At 42.4% G+C, this 17,223-nt stretch overlaps 1 protein-coding gene across 5 annotated transcripts in view; it reads left to right on the top strand.

Annotated features, from left to right (window-relative positions):
- Positions 1-17,223, top strand: part of ACE2 (angiotensin converting enzyme 2) — a 41,240-nt gene that overhangs the window by 16,887 nt on the left and 7,130 nt on the right. For all 5 annotated transcript variants that reach the window (XM_040468207.1, XM_040468205.1, XM_040468206.1 and 2 more), the window contains 8 exons: positions 1,344-1,441; positions 3,679-3,848; positions 6,444-6,670; positions 9,018-9,162; positions 11,302-11,400; positions 12,105-12,227; positions 12,621-12,793; positions 14,239-14,297. In XM_040468207.1, the coding sequence (XP_040324141.1) occupies positions 1,344-1,441; positions 3,679-3,848; positions 6,444-6,670; positions 9,018-9,162; positions 11,302-11,400; positions 12,105-12,227; positions 12,621-12,793; positions 14,239-14,297 (1,094 nt within the window). The remainder of the gene's footprint in view (positions 1-1,343; positions 1,442-3,678; positions 3,849-6,443; positions 6,671-9,017; positions 9,163-11,301; positions 11,401-12,104; positions 12,228-12,620; positions 12,794-14,238; positions 14,298-17,223) is intronic.

Raw genomic sequence — 17,223 nt, 5'->3', positions numbered from 1 at the left:
CGCGGTCCGTGAGTTTGAGCCCCGCATCAGGCTCTGGGCTGATGGCTGAGAGCCTGGAGCCTGTTTCCGATTCTGTGTCTCCCTCTCTCTCTGCCCCTCCCCCGTTCATGCTCTGTCTCTCTCTGTCCCAAAAATAAATAAACGTTGAAAAAAAAAATTAAAACTCAATTTTCTAATTGTTCTCCCTGGGACAAGCTGTCCTTTGTTGATATCTTTCTTTAAATATCATGCTCAGAACTGAACAATTACTCCAGATGAGGTTTGGCCAGTATTGAGTAAATATGGTATCATGACTTCCTTTGTTCTAGACACTATAATTCTGTTTATTTATCTTGAGATCACATTTGTGTTTTGGAAGCCATGTTATACTGTTTGTTGGGTCTCTTTTGGTCTTTTACATGTTGATTATGTCTCAGCCTGAAGTCACATATTACATATTTTTATAGTGGATACATTTTCCTTTAAGATTTAAGCATTGAGCCTTACATTTATTTCTACTGAATTTTATTGCTTAAAACATGAGTTCATTGAAATATTCTTCATGTTGTTATATTGCCCCATTACTTTGTTGCCAGCATTCTGGTCTTGCTGTTAGATTGACTTTTTCTTTTTTTTTTTAATGTTTATTTACTTTTGAGGGAGAGAGAGAGAGAGAGAGAGGCAAAGAGAGAGAGGGACAGAGGATCTGAAGCAGGCTTTGCACTACTACCCATGAACTGCAAGATTATGACCTGAGCCAAAGTCAGATGCTCAACTGACTGAGCCACCCAGGTGCCCTTAGATTGATTTTTTTCTAGATCCATCTTGCCTTTTAGGGTCTCTCGCCTTGGGATTCAATTTAACATTTGTTTGTGGTGTTTGAAAAATTACCCAATTAAATGTATTACTGTAGTATAGTGATAAAGGTAGAACTTTGTTACTAGTTAGTAGAGTTTCCTGAATGATGATCCTACATGATCTCTCTTGAATCCGATATTAGGAATTACTAGTGGTTTAATTTGCAATATTTTGTCCCATAGATGGTGGATATTATCTTTTTCTAATCTATAGTAGCTTTGATGTTCCATACATTTAATACATTGTGCCCTTGAATTGTAATTCGAAATGGGAGAAATAGGGATAATTTCCTGTCATTTTATCCTTTTAGAGGAGATAGAAAAAAGAAGGGAGTGTTGAAAATTTTAAATAGGAATACAGAAAAAGAGGTAAATGAAGAGAAACTAGATGAAATCTAGAATACTATATGGCCTGTTTGCCAATCCTAAGTTATGCTCTGTGTAAAATCAGGTCTATACTTCTGCTGTCTTTGCTATGTATTAACGAAACTTTTTTTTTAAAAATAGGCGATATGTGGGGTCGATTTTGGACAAATCTGTACCCTTTGACAGTCCCCTTTGGACAGAAACCAAACATAGATGTTACTGATGCAATGGTGAACCAGGTAGGAAGAAGAGGCCTTAAAAACCAAATCTAAATCCTCAACTTCATTTCTTTTTCTGCCATTTTTCTCTTCTTGTCTTTTGCATGTGAAATCATGTAAATAAAAAAATTTTAAGCTAACTTAAATATATTTCTTATGTAGCTTCATGGAAAAGTAATTTACAGTGCCAGTGATGTCAAATACCTTGAATGAGAAATACGGTATTGATCTTGCTGAGAGGTGTTAAAAATGGAGACGACCTGGGTTTTCCATTAAGCAGTAAGATGTGGAATTATCAACTGATTGGCATTACTCTTTCTAGAGTTAGTCACTGCTAAGTAATCAGTCCGTAATCTCCACGAATAGAAAAAATGGTATCATGAGAAGATTTTTGCGTATTTAAAAAATCATTATTGTTAGAAATATTACAAGAGTCTTTAAAATAATTTTTAAATTACTTTTTTGTTACCATCTTGGCAGAATTGTTTAAGTTCTCTGTGTTTCCTGCCATTGGTGAAGTCATATTATAATGATATTTTTCTGTATTCAGCCAATAGTCTACCTTTTGGGGAAAGAATTTATGATCATACTCCCATTGGCTGTCTAAAATTTCTTCAGAGAGTTGCACCATAATTTCCTTTACTATTTACACATTGCCAGATTTTCCTTTGTAAACAGTTTCAAATCTGTAAGCAACCGTGCGGCAAACATTTTCACATACACAACACGATCCTGGGAAAAAGCCACGACAAAGTAAGAATGCGAAGCGGTAAGGCCTCCAATCTCCTGCAGCTGTGCTAGGTCCGTTTTGCAGTTGAACAACAGCACAGGCTCATCTTTATGTAGCTCTTTAGCCCATCTACGGGGTTTGTACACCCACCATCTCTCCTAAGGTCATCTTTACTACAAACCTATGAGACTATCAGGACAGGTATTTTGATAGATCCATGTTGCAGGTGAGGAAACTGAGGCCTGGGGAAATGACTGGCTCAAAGTCACAAAGACAATCAGTGGCAACTAAGGCTTGAACTCAGAACTCCTAATATTTCCAGTTCCATTTTCCATTCTCTCATTGTTCATTTAACAGACGCTAACTGTGCTTACTAGTCTACACTGTTTTGGTATACGTACATCCATTTTGCTTAAGAATGCCATACCTGGTAATACCAATATTGCCTTTAAAGGTCAATAGTGAAAAACATCCGTAGTGTCACATCCTGTTTCAAATCCCCAAGGCTGATAGAAGAGAAAAACCAGACTTGACTGGTCTTTGAGATCAGAGGAAGTTTTCTGTGTCACCAAAAGCGATTCAGGAATTATCCGCCAGTTACACAAACTTTGTTTGCCTGATATGGGCCTTATCTCCAAAGAAGTCCTGGTCAGTTCCCAGAAGAGTTTACTGGATGGCAGACGCTTACTGTTGCCCCTCTCCATTTCCAGAACATTCTGAAAGTTCAGATTCCCATACAAGCTGTGCAGCAAGGCCCGGCTACTTATTGGCTACTTGGTCGCATGCAGGCCTTTTTGGTTCCAAAAGTCCATGACTCCGTGTGCACCTGTTTGTGTCCTCCACTGAGCCCAACACCAGGCCCTCACTCCTTAAAGGAGCTCAGTCAATGATTGTTGGCTTTAGTTGAATAGATTTCTTAGCAAAGAGAAGGTCATTGTTGTTTGTTTATGCTTGGAAAATAAAGAATAAAGACAAAAAATATCATGCATAATATATAATATTTGTATTTAAATTTAATATTTGTATTTTCACATTAATATCACTTTAGATCAGTGGTTTATATATTCTACTTTTTCACCTAAGATTAACTTATAAAAAATCAGTAAAAATTCTTTATAAATTGAATTTATTTAGGTTTTCCATCCCACGAAGACATCATTATTTATTCAACCATTCTGGTGGTGGTTTCCACCTTTTTCTTTATAAAAAATAATTTTCCATGTTGTATACCTTAAATTTATACAATATTATGTGTCATACATATTTCAACCTTAAAAAACAATAAACAAAAAACCCATTTTAAATGTCATTCTTTGACCTAATTTCTGATAATTTCCTAGGTTAGTTTCCTAGAGACAGGATTACTGAGACAGGGTATAAACACTTTGAAAGCTTGACATGTCCATACATGTTGCCAAATTGCCTTCCAGAAAGGTTATGCCTCTGTACATAGCCAAAAGAAAGAATGCTGTTATTTTAATGCTAGAATTAAATGCTGTTCTTTTTTTTTTTTTTTTTTCCTTTCCAGAGCTGGGATGCAAGGAGGATATTCAAGGAAGCTGAGAAATTCTTTGTGTCTGTTGGCCTTCCCAACATGACTCAAGGATTCTGGGAAAACTCCATGCTAACCGAGCCAGGCAACAGCCGGAAAGTGGTCTGCCACCCCACAGCTTGGGACCTAGGGAAGGGTGACTTCAGGTAGTGAGGACGATCTGTACACAGCTGATACTAAACTGGGAGACAGGGATGACGACGATTCTGGATTTCTTCTCTGCTTGTCTGAGCACAGAAGAGATGTGTGAACTCTCCTTAAATGAGGGCTCAGAAGTCCATGAGAACACATCTGGACTTTTCCAAGGAAAAGGAGATTGTCAGCAGGCCCTAACTTGAGCTTTAGACAGTTTGCCTCACTTGAAATAATATGCACCCGTTAGAGTTGCATGGTCGTGAGTATGGTGGTGTCCCCGTTAGAAAGATTTGGTGCCAAGATTTACGGAAGATGGATGTGTGAATCAGGCATTATTCCTCCCCTCCACGTTTCCCTCTTGTGAGCGAGACAGGACAGGTGAATCAATACACCGGGATAAAAGAGAGAAAGTGGTACGTGTTATAGGAGAACCGCAGAGAACACTCTCTGGGGAATTGGATGAGCACTGACCACGCCTGGAATGTGTGGTAGGCTCAGACAGGGCTTGGGGGGTGGGGGGACATGTGGATTAGGTTTGAAGATGAGAAGGCTTTGGACAGACAGAGCTGGGAGGACACTGGGCTGGGAGAAAAGCAGCATCAAAATGCAGAGACGCAGGGCCTGCCCCTGTGTACTGGAGGCGGCAAGTTAGGCTAGAGTGAAGAAGGCCATGTGAAGAAGGCTCTGGGTGATGTGGCAGAATGTGCCATTGGAGCACGGGCACTCGAATCCGAGCTGTGTCACTTAGTGACGAGGTGGCCTTGGGCAAGGCATTCAACCTTCTTGGGTTTCAGTCTCCTTATCTATAAAGTGGAATGGTAACGACCAGGTAGCAGGTTGGCGAGTGTCTTAGCCTGGGTTCCCCAGCTTGAGATGAAGGTTCTTGTCCGGGCACTTCATCAAAGGACAGCCATGAGCCAAAGGGGAGTGAGGGAAGCAGGGGGGAGGGGGAAAGAGTTAAGTAAGGATGTGGTCTCTGCTGGACACTTGGCCTCAGCCTGATCCCACGGGGCTTTCCGCACCCTGATTTGTACCACGGTTGGTCACTCGTTGAGAAAAGAGGACTGGCCTTTTGTACCCCCACATTAGTCAGTCACTGGCTGAGGACTCCGGAGCGTGGGAAGACCGCGTCTCCTGGCTGAGGCACCTCTCGTTCAGCCAAAGGCAGCGCAGGAGGAAGCAGCTGCTGGCTTTTCGCAGATATGACTCGGGCAAAACGGGAGATGGGTGGGTCTGCCTGGTCGAGCTGGTCCGGGAGGGCCCCAGCGGCATCCCTTAGAGTCAGGTTTGGCAAGGCTTTTCCATAAAGCGTCACACGGTAAATAGTGTAGGCTCTGCAGGTCTCTGTTGCGACTACTTGGTTCTGCCCTTGTGGCATCAAAGCAGCCATAGATAACACGTAAACAAACGGCCGTGGCTGTGTTCCAGTAAAGCCTTATTTATCAAACCGGTTTACTGACTCCAGGACTAGAGTGAGGCTTAAAAATGCCCGAGTATATGCGCGTTTCCCAGCACACGCTCTTAGGTACTGAAGACGTTAGGTATATAGCAGCTATTCTCACGGTTGTTTCACAAGAGAATAGAGGAAAAACCGGGTTAGAAAAGCAGGTCACAGTGGGCTGTATTAAGGAGTTTGGGTTTATTCTTGACCAGTGGGGGGGACTTAAAGGGTATTTATCAGGAGGCTGACATGGTCAGAGTGGTAAGAAAATTAATTTGGGAACCTACGGAAGCATGCCCCCTGCATCCCCCCGAATGAGACTGCTCTTGCTGAGTTGGGCAGGACCACTACCTAATTGCCAGATGCAGTCCTGATTTCACTGGGCCGCTGCAGCCATAGGCAATGTCTACAGGTTGTGTTTGAAATGCTGTTCTACGTTGGCTTCTGCACTGTCATCCGGAAGGGGACTCCCCGCTCTGTCTTCTCTGAATCAGCTTCCTCTCTCTGCTCTGTACGCACAGGGACCTCCTAGGGCTTGGTTTTTGGCCCTCTTTCCTTGCCGTTCTATACCTGCTTCATGGGCCATTCCATTATGCCCTGTCTTATGTGCTAATAACTCCCAGTTATCAGTTTCCAGCCCCTTCTCCTACTCTTTCTCTATCTTGGCTCTACCAAACTGCTTGCGGTGCCCTGAATGCTACGCTCTTTTCTCAAGGCTTTCTCACTGAGCACTTCCAGGAGTATCAACCTCTTGTCCCTCCCTGCTGTTTGTCTACCTGGCAAACTTCTGCATGTTAATCAAGGTCCAGGTTGCTCACTGCATCCTCAGTTATGACCTTCTTGGTGCTTCTAAGAGACCATGCCTGCATTCACTTATTGCTATGCCCAAGGCTATGCCTTGCTTAGAGTATTTGCCTGAGAGTTTTTGTACCAGAGGTCTCCGCTTATCTTTCTATTAGTCTGTGAGCAACAGGATTCAGCCCTGCTCATGACTTTATATTAAACACCTTGTTCAGTTTCTAGGACACCAGAGGTAGGTCTCAAGACTCATTGGTGAACAAACCTTGGAAGGACGAACCATTCTACCCAAATCCTCTACTGCTCTACTGTGCTGATTAAATTAAATTCATTGAGATTCATTTTAATCTTGCCCATTTTTGTGCAGGATCAAGATGTGCACAAAGGTGATGATGGATGACTTCCTGACGGCCCATCACGAGATGGGACACATCCAGTATGACATGGCATATGCCGTGCAACCCTTCCTGCTAAGAAATGGAGCTAATGAGGGGTTCCACGAAGCTGTCGGGGAGATCATGTCACTTTCTGCGGCTACACCCAACCATCTGAAAACCATTGGTCTTCTGTCACCTGGTTTTTCTGAAGACAGTGGTATGGACAGTCTTTTCATGGCTCGTTTCGGGGATTCCTTTGTCTGATGTAGGCAAAGGTATTTATTATCGTATGTGACATATATTTAGTTTTTGCCACATGAAGTATATGACATATATGGGTAACTGGGAATTGCTACTGGTAAAAACATTTTTTAAAGTGTATGTCACAATAAGCCAACTTGTGGTTTTAGATCTTTGAGAACGGCATAAGGTAGGTAACTGAATACATGGTCTTGGGACTCTGAGAAGCATCTAACAGGGGGAAAAAAGATGCTAAAACAGGCCCACAGAACTAAAATGGCTTAGCCAAGGTCACACAACTTATTAGTGTCAGAGTTCTGACTAGATCCCTCTGCTTCTAGGTAAATACTTCTCAAAATGTGAGAGCTGGAACATTCTGAAAACCATTTTGCAGAGGCAGCAAACTGAAGACAAGAGAGGGAAAGTAACTAGCCCAAGGTCAAAAAGCAATATAGCAGAACCAGAACCAGAGCCCTAATCTAAAACTTTTCCCATAATACTCTACAAAACAGAGTGTGACCTGAAATTTGAGAGCTCTTAGAGAACAGGTGGTGGCATATCGAGATTGGGGGGACTGAAAAGTTTTGTTTCTCTAGCTGAGCATGAATCTGTCCCTGTAACATCCTCTCAGATCCACGCTATCCTTTGACATCTTTGCCCAAGGCAGCCTGTTTCTCTATGGATGGGTGGGACTTGATGGCACATAACGAGTGTTCGTGAGATCCAGATTCTCCAGTAAAGATGCCAGGGCTTTCGATCCTTCCTCGTAAAAGGAGGATACTTAGAGCCAAATACATTCTCTTCTGTAGATTTCTCTGCCCTCACGTTAGCTATTTGGTTCACAACATCAGCTCCACTGGCTGGAACGTTTGGTCAATGAGGTCAAGGTCCTGAGCTCCATCCTTGTGGGGGCAATTCGCTGTGCCTTGGTTCCTGGCTCCAGACTTTGGTGATCTCATGAGGGCTTGGGCAGTCAGTGTAAAGCCATCATCGTGTCTGAAAAAATTACTGTAAGCACCGACCCAGTGGGTAATAGACAAGTAGCAGCATCCTCCCATGAGGGGAGGAAGTTCAAGGCAACCACACCTGTTGCCTAATTTTAAAATAGAATTAGTAAGTCAATTAACAGACAATTATTTGTTTTTATCATTTTTAAAATATTCTCTGACAGCAGGCGAAGACGACTGAATCACTAAGATTTGTACTAGATACAGTTAAGCCACTGGCTTGAAAAACTCTTCCTTCCTTTGGCTCTGCCCCTGATCTGTGAATGATGTTAAATAAATTCCTTAATTACTTTTCTCCCTCCGTCCTTCCCTTTTTCTCACCTCCTTTCTTCTTCCAAAAATATTTACTGAGTATACCATGTGCAAAGCATTTTTCTCAACACTAGAGATACAGTGGTGTGCCAAGTAGATACTATCCCCCTGCTTGCATTTCACTGAGCTTCATTTGTACACTAGGGACGAGCTCTACTGCTTTTTTTACATCACTGAATAAAGGATAAATGAGATCACATAATTTGTTAAAGCATTTTGAACTGAGGTAAAGAAGATGTCAGTGCATTTAATGTGTACTGTACTTCTGATTATCGAGTGGATAGTTTCTTCTAGGGAGGTTCTTTTTTGTTTGCTTTTTTCTCCCCTGGTTTACTGGCTTTTGGCCACATCTGTTTAATATTTGTTTATTTAACAAAGACTCAGAGAGGGTATCATGTAGGAGACACTAGGCTAGGGATACAGTCTTGAATGAGACATTAACAGTCACTGCCTTCATGGAGCTTAGATGACAGTAGATGAAATAGCCCTACTTAGCTCTGATAAGAGGTATTTAAGGAAGGCAATTGACACTAATGAAAAAATGAGGATTACAGGTTGCTTGCGGATTCTTCTTACCTGTTCTGTCCAAGTCTTCACCCTCTTCCAAGTCCCTTAGCTGAGAAAATGAATGTAGGGGCCCCTGGGTGGCTCAGTCAGTTAAGCGTCTGACTTTGGCTCAGGTCATGATCTCACAGTTTATGGGTTTGAGCCTTGTATTGGGCTCTGTGCTGACAGCTCAGAGCCTAGAGCCTGCTTCGGATTCTGTGTCTCCCCCTCTCTCTCTGCCTCTCCCCCACTTGCACTCTCTCTCTCTCTCTCTGTCAAAACTAAACATTAAAAAAAGAAAGTGAATATATACATATTATCATGTCCACTGTCAATATTTCTCACATCATCCTTACTGTAAGTATATCTTGAGGAATAATATCTTGAGACTGGGAAATTAACACAAAACACCACTGTCGTCCTCATGTTAATATTTATCCTTTTCCATTTTACTTTCAGAAACAGAAATAAACTTCCTACTCAAACAAGCACTTACAATTGTTGGAACGCTACCATTTACTTATATGTTAGAAAAGTGGAGGTGGATGGTCTTTAAGGGTGAAATTCCCAAGGAGCAGTGGATGCAAAAGTGGTGGGAGATGAAGTAAGTCAATGAATATGGAATCGTAAGATGGTTTCTCATGAGTTTGCCACTTATCTAAAAGCATTTGACTGGTCTGTACACACACACACACACACACACACACACACACACACACACATACTGCCTCCTTTTTATTTTTTATTTTTAAATGTTTATTATTTTTGAGAGAGAGAGCGCGAGTGAGTGGGGAGGGGCAGAGAGAGGGGCAGGGGGACAGAGGATCCGAAGTGGGCTTTGCGCTGACAGCAGCCAGCCCGATGAGGGGCTCAAACTCACAAAATGTGAGATTAATACCTGAGCCAAAGTTGGACGTTCAACCAACTGAGCCACCCAGGAGCCCCTCCTTTTTATTTTTTAAGTCCCCATTTGGGTGCTTTCTCCTCAGATAACATTTCCTTGGCTCTGCCCTCCCCCAAGCAGGATCAGGTGACACAACTTCTCATGCTGTATCTTCTTAAGTGCTGGGTCACCCATTAAACTGTGCTATTTTAGGCAAAGCACTGGAGATCCAATGCTGATCATTTCACATGTTCTCCTTGACTTCAAAGAACTTTTTTTTACTCTATAGAGGGATGTGGAAAATGAAACCATGGCAACATGGGTGTAGGGGGATCCATGAGCATCCAAGGCAAGATCCAGAGGCCAATCTGGTGGGTCATATGGGGAGAGGCATCCAAGTTGAGCTTTGAAAAGGAGGCGAGAATTAACCAGGTGTATGTGGAAGGAACAGAGAGAATTCCAGGCCAGCAAGAGCCTGGCACTTTTGGGCAACAGATAGTGGTCCCTTTTCAATAGTTTTAGCACTACATTCTTCATCACTGTAGCCCAAGTCCCTTGCACAGTGCCTGGGACACACAGGTATGAGCTAATGGGTTTGGGATGAAAGAATTACAAAAGAGGACAGATGTCAAGGAAGGAAGGAAGGAAGGAAGCAAGCAAGGAAGAAGGAAGGAAGGGAAAGAGTCTTCTCCCCAGTCTCTATTAGTCAGACTCCTGTCCATTATTTTGCTTTGTTTTATTTGTCTTTAAAACAATATTTTAAAGCAGTCTCTACTCCCAATGTGGGGCTCAAACTCATGACCCCAAGATCAAGAGTCAGATGCTCTACCAACTGAGCCATCCAGATGCCCCCTTATTTTTCCTTCTTGTGGTGAAGATCTACCTATATAACACCCAGTCCCATACCCGTAAGCTTCAGTCAGTGGCACTCTTCTGCCAAGATTCTCTGTGAACATAAATCCTACTTGGGAGGAAAGGAGGCAGCAGTGATAATAACTGTTTCTAGCATTTGGGTGTTACCGAAATTGTGTCTGTAATCATCCCACAATCAGAAAGGACAAATGTATTAAGATTAAATAATGCCAAACACATGGTTTCCCTACCTTTTTCCTGATTGAATTGCTTTTGATCCCTCTTAAAGGTTTATTTTGAAAGATAAATGGAACCAGAACCTTAAACTCCTTCATTATGCACTAATTACTCCACTAATTTGACAAATATACACGCACTTTTTCCTTAGCATTAGGCACCGTGTTTGACACTGGAGCCAGAATAGATAACTGAGACAGCCCCGCGCTCTAGGAGCTCAAGTCTCTAGGGCAAGAAGGAGCTGTATGTGAATAATGATAAAACAGAGAGCGAAATGTCAAAGGAGCACAGTTAGAGAAGGCTAAGGGAGCTGGAGGGGGGTTCACTGTGCTGCCAGGTGGGTGCGATCAGGAGCAGGCGTTCGAGCTAGAAGGCGTTCGAGCAGAGGGGGCGTTCGAGCTAGCCTTGAAGAATAACTAAGATGTCAATTTTACAAAATTCTGTTTCCCAAGGACACATAAAATGTGGTGCCAAAGAGGGATTATTAAGACTTTCGCTGTACATTTTCGGCCATGCAATGCACTTTACTAAATTGGTGTTTTGAAGATGCAGATCTTTTCCAGTGGTATACTCTGGATGGATGGATTAAAAAAAAGGAAGAAATAGCCACATAAGGGCTTTATTCTGTAATTTTTTAGACTGTTTCTATTTCACCCAGCAACCAATTCCAGTATAAATACTACTGGCTGCTGAAATCACACTGACTGCATCCAACTGTACCTTCTCGTGATGAGTGACCCACGGCTAATCTATCTGTTTTTTACCCCAAAGGCGAGAGATAGTAGGGGTGGTGGAGCCTGTGCCCCATGATGAAACATACTGTGACCCTGCATCTCTGTTCCATGTTGCTAATGATTACTCATTCATCAGGTAAATGACAGTTTTCTTCTGACTGTTTAACTTCCAGGGTTTGTGGACAGCTGTGCTAATGGCAAAGAAACAGGGACCTCTGAAGTATGACTCTTTCTACCTACCTTCCCCCTAGAACCTCAAAACAGATCATCAATTTCAATTCAATTTAATGCAATATGATTTATTGGGTCCAATAAAACTTGTGTGAGATCTTTTCTCCACCATGAAGGAATTTATAGTATCCTTGGGGGAAATAAAATTATCTTTGTTTGTCTTCTTGTTGCTGGCAGTATTCAGGGTGATTGCAATAGAGTATTTTTAATGTGAAGTCTAAAAACCTATGTTCTTCACCTATAAGCCCCAGATCTTGAATTTGCTGAACGTCAGTTTCTTCATTTGGAAGGTGGAAATAATATTATTGACTTGCCATAAGGATTGCTTGGCATTATTTATATGAAAGGGCCATCACTATGTAAAACACGATACAAATGTGGGCTGACATTTAACAAAATAATACTGCCTTTTAAATCAGCTGATACCTAAATACAGGTAGGTTATGATGAGTCTGTAGGGTTCATATTTGAGTCTTTCTGGAGAAAGAGGTTGGACCAGTATCTCTTTGGTTAATAGAGCCTCAGAATTTCAATATATGCCCTGATCTATGAATCTAGCGAAGGGACTAAACACAGGACTGCTCTGTTGTGTCTTTGTCTACTTTACAGATACTACACAAGGACCATTTATCAATTCCAGTTTCAAGAAGCCCTTTGTCGAATAGCTAAACATGAAGGTCCCCTGCACAAATGTGATATCTCAAATTCCAGTGAAGCCGGGAAGAAGCTGCTGTAAGAAATACTGCAAAATGCTCCCCAATATTACTCACTTTCATGCCTATGTTTGAATTTGATTTCCTTGCTCTAAAAAGAAAATGTTTGGCCTCAAAATGTCCTCATCCACAAATTAAATGTTTCTTTTATGGTCACACAGGAACCTAGGCCTTGTGATGGTTGCACAGTCTACCTCCTCTCTCCACATCATACCTCCAGAGCCCCCTTTGTATTAATTGGAAGGAAAGACATCGAAGGATGAATACATCCGTTAACCCACCTTATTTTCTTACCAGCCAGGAGCAAACTTGGCCAAGCCAAAGAGGAGAAATGATAGATCATAGTGTAAATATGTGTACATCTGAAATCCCTCTAAAATCCCTGAGCCCACCCTCTTCTTTTTTCATGTAGCCAAATGCTGACCCTTGGAAAATCAAAGCCCTGGACCTTAGCATTGGAACATGTTGTAGGAGAAAAGAATATGAATGTAACACCACTGCTCAAGTACTTTGAGCCCTTGTTTACCTGGCTGAAAGAGCAGAACAGGAATTCTTTTGTGGGATGGAACACTGACTGGCGTCCATGTGAGTACATCGAGTTGACGCATTACAAATGACTCCCTTTCTGCTTCCCCTAGTCTCCTCTGGCCCATCTCATGGGGCTACAACACAGCTGAGTATGTCTTCCCTCTGTGTAGACCCTGCTTCTGTCCGTGGCAGCTGCCATTTTATTGGGGAGGAAACACATTTGTTGAGCACCTACTATGTATGTGGCATGATGAAAACTACACACACCGCGCGCACACACACACACACACACACACACACACATTTTCTCTCTCTCTTTTTTATACTATTCTTCCTTTCTGATCTTATATTGTAATAAATTTTGCCTCCTGCTCATTTTGTGTCCACTGTTCATTCTTCGAAGCGGCAAGACAATGATCCTGGGTATTGTAAAAAATCCTGCAGCAGCAAGATGGGCTAGGTCTTGGGAATAGTTTCTCCACTGGAAAGTCACTTCTCTCTCTTTCTCTTTCAAGTCTGCTTCATTAGCCCCATATTTAAAATAAAAGAGTATGACTGTCCCCAACCCACTGCAGTTGAATCCTGCTCTTAAAAGGCAAATATTTTTTAAATCAATTTTAATGTTATTATCTCTTCTTTCTGGCAGTTACTTTCATATTTCTGAACCTTTTATTATTTCTTCACTGGTCAGTTTTAGATGTGCCCTTCTGCCTGCTCTTCACCCCCCTTCCTCATTTTCCCAGTAAAAGTTTTAATAATGGTTTTACAAGAAACTCTCAGTATTTGTATCATAATGCCCGAAGAACCAAGTAATACTCTATTTTAAATCCTGTCTTACGTGACTTTTTGTTTGTCCTGGAGGTTCTACCGCCTTATTTGCTTCATGTCTAATTTGCCATCAGTGTTGCATTTCTCTTTTCTAGGGAGTCCAACATGCCTGTTCTGTTCAGTCCCATTGGTTCCCTCAAGACTCTCCTCTCAGAGTCCTACGTTCTTCTCTCTCAGTCTGGACCACGGTTTCACCCCGAGTCATCCGTCTTTTCGCTGCTTTCGTGGGTTGAATCCACTGCTTCCTGGATTCCATGTCTTCTTTCTTGGATCTCCTCTTGTTGGGCTGCAGCAAGAGCTTCCAAGTGACTTTCTAAGCAAGAGCACATGGGATGGGACGATCTGCTGTGCCCCAACGTGGCTTTAACCGTGCCTCCGCTTCCATTGCCCTTGTTTTCAGTCTGATCTCTTGTTCCCACCCTGAGCCTCTCTGGGATTCTCTGGGACTTTGTGGCTCTGTACTGCCTCTGCGTACACATTAGGCCCTGGCTTCCTGACCCTTGAGAAAGCACTTAACACTCCTCCATGACTTCTCATTTTCCAAAAGTGTATTTACACCTGTTAAAAAAATTCCCTTACTGTCACTTTAGTGGAATCTTGGGAGGGGAAGGAAATAAATGCAAGTGGTCAATCTGTCATCTGTAACCAACTGTCTATGATTTCGCTTTAATCAGATGCTGACCAAAGCATTAAAGTGAGGATAAGCCTAAAGTCAGCTCTTGGAGACGAAGCAGTGAGTATTCTGGACAGTGTGTCCATTACTTCTTAACGCACTCCTTTAAATGGGGCCAATAAGCCCCTTCCCTGTGGTCTAAAAGAAGACAGGCCACATGTTTCTCTTAAAAACTATAAGCTCCAGTTTCTGGATTTCAGCTCTCGGTGTTGTTTTTTGTTTTTGTTGTTGTTTTAGTAACACAGTCCTTATTGGATTGATCATGTCTACTTTTTCCTGGTTATTTTCAAGGTGTTATGAAGATCAATGAGAAAACATCCAATCTTAAATATCAAATGTCCACCCTCTTAATTCACTCTTATCACCATTACTTGTATTTGAGGAAGAGGACAAGATTATATTTTAAGAGATTGTTTTTAGAAGTAGTGTACATAGTTTTGCTTTGTTCTGTTTTAGTTAATCATCCATATTCTGGAAGCTTGTTAATAATGCAGAATCTGGGGCACCTGGGTGGCTCAGTTGGTTAAGCGTCCGACTCTTGATTTCAGTTCAGGTCATGATCTCACAGGTCAGGCCCTGTGCTGACAGTGTGGAGACTCCTTGGGGTTCTCTCTCTCTGCCCCTCCCTGCTCCCTCACTCTGTCTCTGTCTCCCTCTCCGTCTCCCTCTGCCACTCCCCTGCTCATGCGTGCACTCTCTCTCTTTCTCTCTCAAAATAAGTAAATAAACATTTTTTAAAAATGCAGAATCTTAGGCTCAAACCTTGGACCTTCTTAATCCAAATCTGCATTTTCACAAGCCCCCACATGGTTTGTATACATAAGACTGGGACACTCTGATTTATAACACAGTTTCTCAAACCCGGCTGCACACTGGAGTCATACAGGATGTTCAAAAAATATTAAAGCTCGAGTCCCACTCCCAGAGACTCTGATTTAATGGTTCTGGGGCGTAGCATCAAGGGGTGGACATCAAGCATTTTAAAAGCCCCCGACGTGATTCTAATTACAGCCAAAGTTGAGAACAAGTGATGTAGAGCTGCATTTGGGGACAAGCGAGATGTTTGACGGAAAGCCAAATTACTTATGCCTGCGCGCAAATTCCTTTCAGCGGCTCTTGGTCGGCTGAGCACCTGTCTCAGAGCCAGTCTGAGGAAGCGGTGGCTTTGACTGGGAAAAAGGAGAGGAGAGGGTAGTCCCAGGCGGATGGGGAGCACGGGAGGCCGTGCAGGATGAGGGGATAGCCGGGGACTGCTGGATGGAGCAGTCCAGGGCGCTGTAGAAAACTGTGACTTGCATTGGACATATCTCATAGAGATTGCATTTCTACCCCCCTTACTTTGCCTGACAAATTAAATACTGCGCAAGGCTCCCCGGTAGTTGCAGGGTAATTTTCATGGATAAATAAGACATCTAAATACAAATAACACAGGGGTAAAAAATCAATCTTTAAGAAAGAATCAAAATAGAGGTGCACCACTTCCCAAACTTTAAATGTTCAAATTCCTATTCCTTAGCCATTGTTGACTATCAATGGGATTATTTCTCTGTCATCTTTTTAGTAGCTCTTCCTTGGCCTAATACATTTTAATTACTTATCTTTTTAATATGTTTGGTTTTTTAAAAAAATTTTTGAGAGAAAGAGGGTGTAATTGAGCAAGGGGCAGGGGGGACAGAGGGAGAGAAGTGGGGCTCACCCGAAGCAGGGCTCCAGCTCACCCAAAGTGGGGCTCGAGATCACAAACCACAAGATCATGACCTAAGCCAAAGTCAGATGCTTAACCGACTGAGCCACCCAGGTGCCCTAATAACTTGAAAGGATCCAGGAAATCAGGATCCTTTTCAGTTACCGTATCTTCTTGGCATTTGTCCCCATGTTCTCTTTCCATGCAGTGAGGGATTGGTAAATGGTCTTCAGAGGGGTTGATGGTGTGACATTGTGAGGCCGGTTCACTGAGAACCAGGCTGCTTTGATGAACCCAGCCCCACACTTGAGCACACCTGCATATCAGAGCCGGAATATCAGCCCAGTTCAAGTGGTTGCAAGGACAAGTCCAACTGGATCCTTGGCATTGAGAACTCAGCCTTTGATTTTTTTTTTTAATATGGCAATAGTAACCAGAATATTAATTATTCTGTACCGCTATAATAATGTTGATAACATCATCATTACTTTCTTTTAATGGCTATTTATGTTTGAGGGAGAGACACACACAGTGAGAGCAGGGGAGGGGCAGAGAGAGAGGGAGACACACAATCTGAGGCAGGCTCCAGGCCCTGAGCCGTCAGCACAGAGCCTGATGCGGGGCTCGAACTCACAGACCGTGAGATCATGACCTGAGCTGAAGTCAGACTCTTAACCGACCGAACCACCCAGGCGCCCCACATTATCATTACTATTAAAGCAGCTTTTCTACCTGAGTGGTATGAAGCTGAAGTTAATGTAACAGTTCTTTTGTGAAAGTTGTCATTGTTTTTTTCTAAAAGGGAAGGAAGAGGCAAAATTTGTACCATTCATTGATCTCTACTGCCAGCTACTGGAGGAAAGAGTGAATGCTTTTTTTTTTTTTCTTTTTCTCAGCAAATTTTCGTGGACTATGTAAATACACCAGCTCTTTGTTTGGCAGTGAAAAACAAGAACAAATTACCTTGTGTGCAAGAGTAATTTTTTTCCTTTAAATTTCAAGTTTATTTTTCTTTTATACTTGTGCATATCCGAGAACTTACTATAAAAATAGTAAAAGCTCTGCATATTTTTCGGCAATATGTGGGCATTTTTTCTTTTTCCTTTTTTAAAGTGTTTATTTATTTATTTTGAGAGAGGGAGGGAAGAAGAGAGAGAAAGAGAGAGAGAGAGAGAGAGAGAGAGAGAGAGAGAGAGAGAGAGAGAATCCCAAGCAGACTCCATGCTTCACAGAGCCCAACACAGGGTTTGATCCCACGAATCCTGGGATCATGACCTGAGCCAAAATCAAGATTTGGACGCT

The sequence above is a fragment of the Herpailurus yagouaroundi genome, unplaced genomic scaffold, assembly GCF_014898765.1.
Source record: "Herpailurus yagouaroundi ecotype Mexico unplaced genomic scaffold, PumYag 67690, whole genome shotgun sequence".
In the NCBI taxonomy this organism is placed as follows: Eukaryota; Metazoa; Chordata; class Mammalia; order Carnivora; family Felidae; genus Herpailurus; species Herpailurus yagouaroundi.
This window is presented reverse-complemented; position numbering and strand designations above follow the sequence as displayed.